We start from the raw sequence: 12,345 nt of genomic DNA on the forward strand, positions 1-12,345 counted from the left end.
AATTGCCCCGCAAGGTTAGAGTCCCCTGCGAGGGGCTAGAAATAGGAGGAAAGCTACTGTGAAAATACGAATAATCGCTCCTTAAACGGCGTTGCCACGAAAGGGATTATACCCGCAAAAAAATTCTTCATAAACTGGTGTTTTATATTGTACTAGCGGCTGCGTCCCTAGTATCTAGGGATATTAGAAAGGACATGAAAGTGCAGAAAATAACTTAAAACCTTACAACGACTTTTTTATAAAAATTAAACGGACTAAAACCACCCTGGGACCTAAAAAGGAGAACCATATCGAACCCTATTGGTTCATCAGTTAGCGAGATCCTTCGCTACAGACAAAAAAAAGCTTACTACTTTATATTATAGGATAAAATTAAGGTTAAAACTTAAAAACTAAGTAACTATTAAATCTCCATAGCAAATAAATCTAATTAACTATTACTACCCTCAATATGTAATATCAACCCCTAACGGTTGGAGGATGGGCGGGGAGGTGGCGTTAAATGCCTGCCCCCCCTCTGTTTTTTTTCTATCCCATTTTCTGTGTATAAAAGGTAAAGGGCTACAACTGAGTGACTTTCGAAAAATGGGTATGAAACATAACTAAGAGTTGAAATTTTTTAATGCCTTCTTCCTGGCGGGCACAGGATGCCAGCAAATCTGGTAAGGTCATTCAGGTAAAAAGTAAAAATATTTTTTTACTTAAACAAAGCATTTCATGTTATCTAATACTAAAATATCCTATAGTCGTACATCCTCATATGTAATATAGATGTTCAAGTCGATTTCAGGTTCCAGGTATAATCCTGCAAGTTCTGAACCTCCAGGTCTCCAGAAATCTTTAAACGGTTTCTGTGACCGCAACTTTTTACTTGAAGATTTCAAATTTTAAACTTAAGCTTTTTTATATATCTTCATGACTTATTACAATTTCATAAAATCCGTTGCCGTTTACCTGCCAACCGTTGGTTTGCGGCTGGCAGCTGCCAAGTACTGCTGCCACCGCCAAAATTTATGTTTTGAGATTTCTAATATAAAATTAACATAAAGATAAACATATTCAGAAAAAAAAATTTCTTCTAGCTTCAATGATAAGAAAATTACAGCCATTTAAGATTTAAAAAAACAGAGATTTTTGTTGTAAAATATAAAAGATTATATTGCCGGATATCCGGCCGGATAGTTTCAATATCCGGTATCCGGCCGGATATTGAAAATGGCCGGATATCCGGCCACACCGGATATCCGGCCCAACCCTAGTAAAAATTACCTAATCCACTATAATAAATGATTTTTAAAATCCCAAAAAAAACTAACTTGGGGGCCTAATTTAAATTTAGGCCCTGCAGTCTTATTCTAAATGTGGCAAAGTATATTTTTGACCCCCCATTCAAAAATACTTTAAAAACAGTTTAAACAAAATGATTTTCCTTACTTCCTTCAAATTCATTTCTACAAAAGTTAATAATATAATTCAAACAATTAGTTATTCAAAAGTATTTTTTTCTAAAGATCATAGACGTCCAAGCTTTTTATTTTGGGGGGGGTAAAATTTTTTAAGGGGGGGGTAATTTGCTTTTTGGGAGGGTAAAATGGCGCGCGAAGCCCCCCCTCAAAATAAAAATCTATGATAAAAAAAAATTTTGCACGCTTCGCGCGCATTTTTAATACTAAATATTTAATAAAATTTAAATTTTCCCCCCCTCAAGATTTTTACCCCGGGGGTAAAATTTGCTTTGGGGGGATAATTACCCCCCCTGAAATCTGTTGGCAGGGGTAAATTTTGTTTACCCCCCCAAAATTTACCCCCGGGTAAAATTTTTGGGGGGGGTAATTTAAATTTTATTAAATATTTAGTATTAAAAATGCGAGCGAAGCGCGCAAAAAATTTTTTGATCATAGATTTTTATTTTGGGGGGGGGGTAAAATGAAAAAAAATTTGGGGGTGCCTATGGCACCCATAAAATCGTTGGGGGGGGTAATCGCCCCATTACCCCCCCCCCCCCTTGGACGTCTATGCTAAGGATGGAAAAAATGGTTTGATTTGTTAACAGTTTTTTTTTTATTACAGTAGATTACATTTAAGATTTAACACAATTCAATCATATTTGTTTAAAGGAACCCTGCAAGAAATACCACGCTTAAACTGCTGAAAGACTGCCACAAGTTGACCCAATACCCCAAATTTAAAGCCTTCAGCTTCAATAACAAAAAGTTCTAGACATTTCAAAAAGCATTTTATATAAAATGGAGCTTTTGAAAGATTTCCAATGCTCATAAAAGAAAAAAACAATATTAAATTACGTCGCCTAGACACCAAATTATAAACTTTTCTTTGTCAGAAATTTAGATTGCCAGTAACTGATTACATTTTTACAATAAAAACACCACATTTCATAGTCAAAATCTATGAGAAAAATTCAATTTAAATTGCATTTTTTAACAAAAATCAAAGTGGAAACAAAGGGGGAAACTTCTGCAAGCTCAGCTGTGATTGGTTGCTTAGCTGATTCAGCCTTCTGATTGGCTACAGTACACTCGGTACAACTCAAGTTAAACTTAATTTTTTTTAATGATTTTGACTATAAAAATGGGTATTATTTTGTATAGTATGTATATTTTCTTATTGCTTTATTTTAGTGTTGTAAATAATAAATATTTAAAACCTGTACACAAATGTTATGACCAGGGAAAAGGGAATATGATTCTGACAAACAATTCTAAGTGAAAATTTCCCCACAAACCCCTTTGCTATTTCTCCTCTTCTTACCCACTCCCCTTCAGTTATATGAAGAAAAAAAAATATATGCCAACTTTACCCCAACAAAATATCAAATTTTGCAGCAATTTCAATTGGAATTAATTGGCTGAATAGCAGTCCCTGTTTATGACTTACTGTTATAGCAGCTATTTTTTCATCAAAATCAAAACTAGAACTCAAACAAGTTGGTGTGTCTCCAAGAACTAACAAATATTTGATAATTAGTTACTTTTAATTGTCCTTGATTTAAATAATTTTAGAATTAAATGAAATAATTACCATCAAAGTCAAAGATTATTCTTCTACCCAGCTCAATCAGTGCAATATCATTATAAAGTTTAGGTAATTTATAACCAGGATGTACAAAAACCCGCTTTTGCAGAATAAACTCCTAAACATTAACTAACTTATTATCTACAAAAATATACTTTTATTAACTGTACATGGTGTTAATATGTATATTTATTACAAATTCATTAATCTTCAGATTTACTCTGCTAAAATTCTTCATAAAGATTAAGTAAGAAGATTGATTTAATAATCAATATTTTTATGTTGTTGCGAATACATAAGCATGTAGAGTCCAAATACTAAGATTTATGGTGAAATTGTTAAGCATTAGGTTTTTTAATACCCTTAATCAAATGTATAATTAAATAAACCTTATAATCTGGAAGATAGGCTCTAACTTGTGACACCCTTATATCGGCATTAATCTGAAACTGATCATAACAGTGACCAGCACTCAACATCCACCTATAAAGTTGCTCATTTCATTCAATTATTAAATCTATTTGCTTACTAAAAAATGGTACCTAACAGTAACCAAACATATACAATAAAAACTGTAATATTAAATTTACCTATCATTGATGATTATCAGACCACAATTAATTGTAGCATTACTATCAGTGTTCCCTAGGGTTGTATCATCAATGTCATCGTTTCCATCATCTTCAAGGTTTCTAAAAAAAATATATATGTTTTAAATTTTTGCATTTACTTGTCTCAATAGATTCTTATCAATAATAGTGAGAATCACAAACGAAGATAAGTGTCCCTAATGGTATTTTCTTATGTCAGGCCTATGTAAGCTTTTAGTTAAGTATACCTTTGGAGTTTCTTAGTTATTGTTAAGTATTCCTAAATGTAGTAATGTCAAGTAAGACTTAGGAAAGGTTTAAGGTACCTTATAAAGTTTACTAGGGGTTCCTATTTTGTTCTTAGTTACATTAAGCTATGTCAAGAAAAAGCAGGTTTGATGATATACGAGTACCTTTTGGGTTATGTCTTAAAACAGCCAATTGTTTTTCTAACTAAAATTTTGGAAAAATATTCCTATCTTTTTAAAGTTTTTGAGCACGGTTCCTTGTAAATTCCGCCACATACATCCTATCTGTGTTATAAATAATAGCAAGTAACCATCTAAGGCCTCTTTAAAGATATTTTTGATTTTTCTAATTATAAAGAATGGTTACTTAAAAATATTTTTATAGGGTGATTTTTTTAATAGAAAATATGGTAAATTAACCTCCCCCATTATATATAAAAAACACAAATCATATTCAAATATTGGAAATAGGCAGGTGTCCTAAACATTTGCAAATTATTTTTTTTGTTAAAACGAATGAACAACAAAATATATGTGATCATTTCATTCTACATTTAAAGAGGCATAATTCAAAATTTATTACAATGAGTACACTTTTAGTTATCTATAATATTTCTTTTTTTCTATTTATGTAGACAAAAAAAACTTTGCTCTAATTAAGACTTGTCTTTCACATTTTTTTAAATTTTATTTCTTAATTATTTAATTAGGGTTACATAAAATTACTTAGGTATACTTAAAATATAAAAGGTATCTTATCTAGTTAAGTCAGGTAGAAAGCAAGTACACATTCTCATTCAACCCAGGAAGGGAGGGGTCATTGGGCTTTCTAAAATATTACATTAGTCCCCAAAGTTTTATTATAACGTTTTCTTATTCAATAGCTTAATAACTGTTGGGACTTTTTTCAAAATTTTAAGTGGTATGTTTATTAATCTTAATATCCAACCGTTTCAATAACTAATTGTACAGGACAATGACGTCCAAGCTTTTTTATGTTGGGGGGGGGGGGGGAGGGGTGTAAAAATTAAAATGCAAAAATTTTGCCTAGGCATCCCCAAATTCAATTTGGACGGAATATCAATCTATCTACTATTGTCTTATCCCTTTAGATCCCTGATTTCCTCTACTTACAAATGAAAGATATGTTCATAGATGTTCCTTAATATACGCCAAAATTTAAAAATAAAGTAAAGTGTAAAAAATTCGAGGGCCATTAAAAAGAGATATAATAAAGGGTGTCTAAAATATCTCGCTAGCTTCTGGAATAAATCGGTTTCTTTTCATGGAAGCTTCTTATATTTGTTATATTTGTAAAAAAAGGAAACTGTTATTCTTGCTTTAAAAAAACTTTTTAAAACAAAACAAACTGTTTTCATGCGCAGTTCTTAGTCCAGACACACACAGACATACATTCTATCTTTCGGCTCTAAAGATACATAAACCCCTCTAAAGATAGTAGATTTATAAGAATTGCTTCAAAATATTTTGTAAAGGATAATTTTTTTTATTCGCAATTTGCTTAGCATGGTCCGAATCATGAATTATAATCAAATGGGCAGATGCTAAACATTTAAAAAACCTTTTTGGTTAAAATGTATAAACAACAAAAAAGATTATTAAGATTAAATTTTACAAAGAGACATATAAAAAAGCTTATTACAATGAGTATAATACTATTAATTCATGATCTTTCTTAAATCATTTTTTTTTACTTTAGTAAACTTGAAAAATCTTTGGTCCATAAAACATTAATTTTATGATTTTTATTTTAATTTTAATTTACTTTATAAGGCTTACCAAAATTTTACATTGAGAAAGGCTACATACACTTTAGTTAAGCTTAGCCATACATATAAAACTAGGAAACGTTTTTATAAATAAGCCAAAACAAAATTTCTTAACTGCAATACACAATTTTCAAAATTTCAAAAATTCAAGGAAAACAGGTTCTCAAAGCTGCCTAAAGTTTCCATGCATAAAAAACTTCAGCATAAACTTTCTAAATTAACTTCATTATTTAACCAAAAAAATTCAAAATGAAGAAACACTAGGAGAGGCTTACATAAAAAGATAGGGTATACTAAAAGGGTTCTTAATTGGAGAGAAAGCAGGTAGACAATAAAGAAAGGAAGGGGGGTAGACAAGGGTTACTTAGAAATTAATGTAAGTATAACTTTAAGGAAGGCTTACATAAAGAAATAGGTATACTTAAAGGACGCCTGCAAGAAATACCACGCTTTAACTACTGAAAGACTGCCACAAGTAGACCCAATACCCCAAATTTAAAGCCTTCAGCTTCAATAACAAAAAAGTTCTAGGCATTTCAAAATAGCATTTCATGTACAATGAAAATTTTGAAAGATTTACAATGCTAATAAAAGAAAAAACAATATTAAACTACGTTGCCTAGACATAAAATTATAACCTTATCTTTGTCAGAAATTTAGATTGCCGGTAACTGATTACATATTTACAATAAAAACACCACATTTCATAGTCAAAATCTATGAAAAAAATTCGATTTATATTGCATTTGTGAACGAAAATCATAGCGGAAACAAAGGGGAAAACTAAAACAAGCTCAGCTGTGATTGGTTGCTTAGCTGATTCAGCCTTCTGATTGGCTACAGTACACTCGGTACAACGCAAGTAAAACTTAATTTTTTTTAATGATTTTGACTATAAAAATGGGTATTTTTATTGTAAAAATATAATTAGTTACTGGCAACCGAAATTTATGGCAAAAATAAGCTTATAATTTTGTTTCTAGGCCACGTAGTTTAATTTCAAAATTTCTAACATTAGCATTGAGATTCTTTCAAAATTCTCATTGTACATAAAATGTCATTTTAAAATGTCTAGAACTTTTTTGTTATAGAAGCTGAAGGCTTCAAATTTGGGGTATTGGGTCTACTTGTGGCAGTATTTCAGCAGTTAAAGCATGGTATTTCTTGCAGGCTTCCTTTAAAGTGTTCTTAAATGGAGAGAAAGCAGGTAAAAATTCAAAAAGAAGAAATGTTAGGAGAGGGGAAGGGGGGTTGACAAGAAGTACTTACGAATTAATGTATGGTTTTCATGACAAGTACAACTTTACATAAAAAAAAGCAATCTTAAAGCCAAACAAATAGAATTTAATTGGTTATTTTTAAAAACAGCAAATTAATTGTTCTTTTAGCTTAAAAATTTTTTTTTTTAAATTTTAGGACAAAATACAACTTTTTGGGAGGAATATTTTCCACCCCCCCCCCCCCACAGAAAATGGGAGGTGGGTCACAAACTCCCAAAATGCTAACTTTTTTGTTTATGGTCGGAATTAAAAAATCTTTTCAAAAAACCTTAGAGTAGAGTTCAAAAGGTTTTTTTCAACTCCTAGTTATATGCCGTAGCCATATTTAAAAACACCTAAATTTATTGGGGGGAAGGTGGGGAGGGGGGGTTTACATCCCCTCCCCCCCATTTGGACGTCCCAGCTCACAGACAAACATCCTATTTTTGTTATTTAAAATAGCAGCTACCCCTCAAACTTAAAAGTTATTAGATTCACAAAGAAAGGTTAAAAAAACAGGCATCCAAAGGGATAAGACAAAAGCCAATAAATTGATGTGCAACCCCAATGATGATACACAAAAATACCCCTACTGTAAATTAAAATTTATGGTTAAAACGTTTTAACAATCAACTTAATGAAACAACCAATCAAATTTTACTAGTCCCAAAAGTTATTAAGCCAACGAATAAGAAAACATTATTTTAAAATGTTGGGGACAAATGAAATAAATCAGAGCTGGATCTTTAAATCATTTCAATGGTGCTCTAAACCACCCCGTGCACCATTGAAATGATTTAAAGATCAAGCTCAGGTATAAAGTTAGCAGGGATAAGACAAAAGCCAGTAGACTAATGTACAGCCCCAATGATGATACACAAAAATACACCTACTGTAAATTAAAATTGAGTGTTGAAACGTTTGAACACTCAACTTAATGAAACAACCAATCAAATTTTCAAAATGTTGTTATTCCAACAAATAAGAAATGTTATTTTGAAATGTTGGGGACAAATGTAATAAAGCTGAAAACCATGTTTGTGATTTAAAAATAATTAATTTCGTTATTGGTATAAGCTAGTAATAAATAGCCCATTGTCCCCTCTTTCTCTATTAAAATAAAACATGTGATGTTTTATTAGCAATTTTCTTAGCATAGTAAAAAAAGTTTTCAGTGTTCTTTTCCCTAAATCAACACTTAATAATAGATAGGCGAAGCATTGCCAAAAAATACTTTAATCAAAAATAAGTCATTTAAAGCTGTCATTCAAGTTTTGAAGAAATAAAGGAACACCAATAAAGAAATTATCAAGTAAGAATTATTAAAAGGTATAATATAGATACATACTCCCAAATTCAGCCAATAGGAATACAGGGGAGGATCAATCTGCCATATATTGGTTAGAAAGTAAACAGAATTTGGTCCTTTCATATCATTCGCAAAATGAATCAGCTATAAATAGTCTTTCTTAGGATAAGCCTTTGCTTAGGTTAATCATATGGTTAAAAAATTTCTTCCCTCACATGATGTAAAGCATACAACATAACATATATAAGAAATCATCTTTAAATAATTAACTTTTTTTGGGATAAAGATAACTCTTTGGAAATTCCTTATTAAGTTGGGCCCGATTTACCATCTAGATCTACTATATCTATTGGTTCATTATACTATACTTTTGTACTTTCTCTGTAGAATATTTTTTTAAAGGTTATTATCTAAAACAGCTAATTGTTCTTTTAGCTTAAAAATTAAAAAAAAGTATTATAGCCTTCATTAGTTTTTAAGAAGTCCCACACACAGAGACACACATCCTGTTTTTGTTATACATGATAGCTACAACCCCTCTAATATTTAAAGATGTTAGATTTTTAAGTTAGGTTAAAAAACGTTTTTTAAAATCGAAGCTTTTCTATAATTCCGTACGTTCATCACAGAGAGTTAGCTCTTTTCGTTAGTTTAAACAGGTTAGAATTGTCCTATCGATTCCAAACTTTGCATGATGATTCCTGTAGTAGTTAAGTACAATTTAGAAACTCTATAATCAATACCAGAATGTCTGTACGTCCATTTGAAACATGTCGATTTTTAACTTTTTTGACAACAAATTTTTGTATATTAATATTATCCGATTCTTCAGATTTTTTTGAAAACTGATTTCTTATGCAACAAGGTAAAATGTTATAAGTAAAGCATCTCTATAAACAAGTCCCAAAAATGTTAGTATGTCCTTAAACAGTATCATCCATTTAGGCAGTTTGCAACAAATTTACTTACAATATTCTTTGTACTGATGCATTAATATTCTGCTAATTAAGTTCTGACAATCTACAAGTGTTTAAGTTTGTTTGTCCTTCCATTTCAGAGCTTCGCTTTTATGGATGTTGTCATCCTTGTTATATAGTGATTTCTTACCTTGGTATAGGCACCATGTGAAATATAGGTAAAACACATGACACATAATCGAATATTAGAAATAAGCAAGTGTTGAATCTATGTACTTTTTTGTTAAAATGAATGAACATCTATATAGATGTTAAAATTAAAATCTACAAAGAGTCACATATTATCAAATTTGATATGTTTGTTACAAAGAGTAGCTTTTATTTCTATAAGATCTTGCCTTATAATTTTTTTCTATTGTAGTAAAATTAAAAATAATCCACACAAAGTCGACATCAAATTGTCTGCATATGAAAGAATTTTAATTCTTATTATTTTAAAATTAATTAAGGTAACCTTTATTTTTCATAAGTAAGGCTTGGAGAAGTGGATCAAAAGGGTTGATATATGAGTTAGGGGCATTGAAAAGGGGGAGGGGATTAGACTAGCTTTACATAAAGAGTTAGGTATAGCTAAAGGGTACTTAATTGGAAAGAAAGCAGGTAGAGGAGAGAAGAGAGGGGAAGGGGGGGGGGGTTGATAAAGGTTACTTAGGAAACTTATGTAAGGTTTTTAGTAAAACTTTAAGGTAGGCTTACATTAAAAGTTAGGGACACCTAAATAAATTAAGGTATTCTTAAAGGTATGAGAAAGCAGGTAATTTTTCTTTCTTCTCTAACTTGTTTTAAAACACCTTTGACAACCAATGAATAGATATTTAAGATCTAGATGGTCTATCTGGCATCAAATTCTGTTATACATATAAAGCAGTTCCTATAAGACAAACCCCTTTGTTAATTTTTCAACTTTTTTATTTCATGGGTGGGTGATCTCCAACACCACCTTAAATTTTTTAAAAAATACTTTTCTTTTATTTTATATTTTTTTGGGGTTGAGTACCCTCCCAAACCCCCTTAAATTAAAAAAAAATTAACTTCCATTTTCGAACCCAGTAATAGTGTCGGACTGATTATGACGTAACAAAAAAAATTAGCCAATGAGAGGACATTATTGACCAATGGTAAAATTCATAGTGGCCAATCATTGGCTAATTTTGTTACGTCATAATCAGTCCGACACTAATACTGGGTTCCCATTTTCAATTTTTTAATTTTTTTCTTTTATTTTTGAATTTTTTTGGGGGTGAGGTGACCTCTCACACCCCCGTAAAAAAATTTTATCTAAAATTTTTTTATCTTCCATTTTAAAATTTTTCTTCCATGAAATGGGGTGACTTCCCACACCCCCTGGTACAAATATTTTTTTCTTCCACTTTTAATTTTTCTGGGGATGGGGTGACCCTCTTAAAAAATGTTTTGTCTTCAATTTCAAATTAATTTTTTTTTTGGAAAAGGGGTGACCTTCCACACTCACTAAAAAGATTTTTCTTGTCAAAGGGGGAAAAAATGGCGTGCGAAGCGTGCCGCAAATTTTTTTTAACCTCCTTAAAATTTTTACCCTGGGGGTAAAATTTGCTTGGGGGGGTAATTACCCCAACTGAAATCTGTTTGCAGGGGTAAATTTTGTTTACCCCCAACCCCCAAATTTACTCCTGGGGTAAAATTTTTTGGGGGGTAATTTAAATTTTATTAAATATTTAGTACTAAAAATGCACTGGAAGCGTGCAAAAAAATTTTTTGTTAGAGATTTTAAATTTTTTTTTTGGGGGGGGGGTATTTATCCCTCCTCAAATTGTTTGAGGGGGTTAATCCCCACTTCACCCGCTCTTTGGACATCTATGCCTGGAGGATCAGGACTTCAGAATTATACATGGAACCTGAAATTGACTTGTATACCTATATTTCTTACTAGCGGCTATGCCCCTAGAGGCCTCTAGGGGCACTTGAGGAAGGGGAGTCAAATTTGATTACCCAATATCTTATTTTAGATTTTATAAGAAAAAGTAAAAAAAAATTTTGTTGGGTAGAAAAATTTTTTTTGGGGGGGATTTGCCTAGATATACCACACTTTTCTGGGATCTTGCTGTGTCAAGTATCAACTGTTGGGAATATCAAAGGATGACTCCATGCAAAATTTGAGCCGGATCCGGCCAAAACCGGCTGTGAATTTTATGAAAAACCGGTTTTTTCCCGGTTTTTAGTGGGTATCTGTAAATCGATTCAGCTGGAGCAAAACCGGTTGGAGGTACAAAAAATTTTACTTCACGTGAAATTTAGCCAATGCAATTGCCTACAATAATGTAATTCATCATCAACTTGATTGGACAACTCTTTCTCCTCCTGAATGTCCATTAAAACCTCGGAAACGGCAAAAATCGCCAAAAATCACGCCTTCGGCGGCAAATACCGGCTAAACGGTCAGCCGGAGGCGAATGAAACATAAATAAAGAAATGTCCGCCTCAAAAAGTTGTTTAACATCAAAAAGATGCTTGAAGTCTCTAAAACGACTCCTTCCCCTCCTTTAAGGGGAAAAACTGAAAAAACGTGATTTTCAAAAGTATGCCCACTTCGGGGGTGTGGGGGGAACTGAACCCGTCACCCCAGGGTCACCAAATATAAAGTCTAGGCGGCCCACAATGCTGAATTTTCACCAAGTGAAAGTCTTGTGTCATTATCTCTTATGAGAAAAAAGTTATTAATTAATTAAAATTTCAAATTGTGATTTTTTGATGGATTTCTTTGATGAAATGACAGGCTGGTCAATTTTTAGGCCATTTTTTGCTGTTTTTTGAAGCACGACGTCGCTGCGCGCCGTCTAAAATCGCTGGTCGGCTCATTTTGGCCCCTAAAACCCTCACCTCGTGCCATTTTTCTGTGTAAAGATTATAATTATAATCTTTTGCGTAAGTCTGATTTTTTTTCCTAGACCTCACAAATAACCAGACTTAGGTTGGGCAAAAGGTCCCGTGAGATTATCTCAAACCGTTTGGGCGTGACGGCCCAAAAACCCGCAAAAAATGGCCTAAAAATTGACCGGCCTGTCATTTCATCAAAGAAATCCATCAAAAAATCACAATTTGAAATTTTAATTAATTAATAACTTTTTTCTCATAAGAGATAATGACACAAGACTTTCACTTG

General features: G+C 31.9%; 2 protein-coding genes across 4 annotated transcripts in view; one reads left to right on the top strand and one right to left on the bottom strand.

The window, feature by feature from the left end:
- RpL4 (ribosomal protein L4) overlaps positions 1–12,345 on the top strand; it is a 234,087-nt gene that overhangs the window by 90,217 nt on the left and 131,525 nt on the right. The gene's annotated exons all lie outside the window — the stretch shown is intronic.
- Positions 1–12,345, bottom strand: part of LOC145329878 (uncharacterized) — a 28,903-nt gene that overhangs the window by 7,103 nt on the left and 9,455 nt on the right. The window contains exons 16-19 of the mRNA XM_080174326.1: positions 3,624–3,725; positions 3,423–3,516; positions 3,040–3,151; positions 2,896–2,963 (exon numbers count right to left, since the gene is read on the bottom strand). Coding sequence (XP_080030452.1) covers positions 2,896–2,963; positions 3,040–3,151; positions 3,423–3,516; positions 3,624–3,725 — 376 coding nt within the window. The remainder of the gene's footprint in view (positions 1–2,895; positions 2,964–3,039; positions 3,152–3,422; positions 3,517–3,623; positions 3,726–12,345) is intronic.

This window comes from Acartia tonsa, chromosome 10 (genome assembly GCF_053477335.1).
Source record: "Acartia tonsa isolate MP-2025a chromosome 10, ASM5347733v1, whole genome shotgun sequence".
In the NCBI taxonomy this organism is placed as follows: domain Eukaryota; kingdom Metazoa; phylum Arthropoda; class Copepoda; order Calanoida; family Acartiidae; genus Acartia; species Acartia tonsa.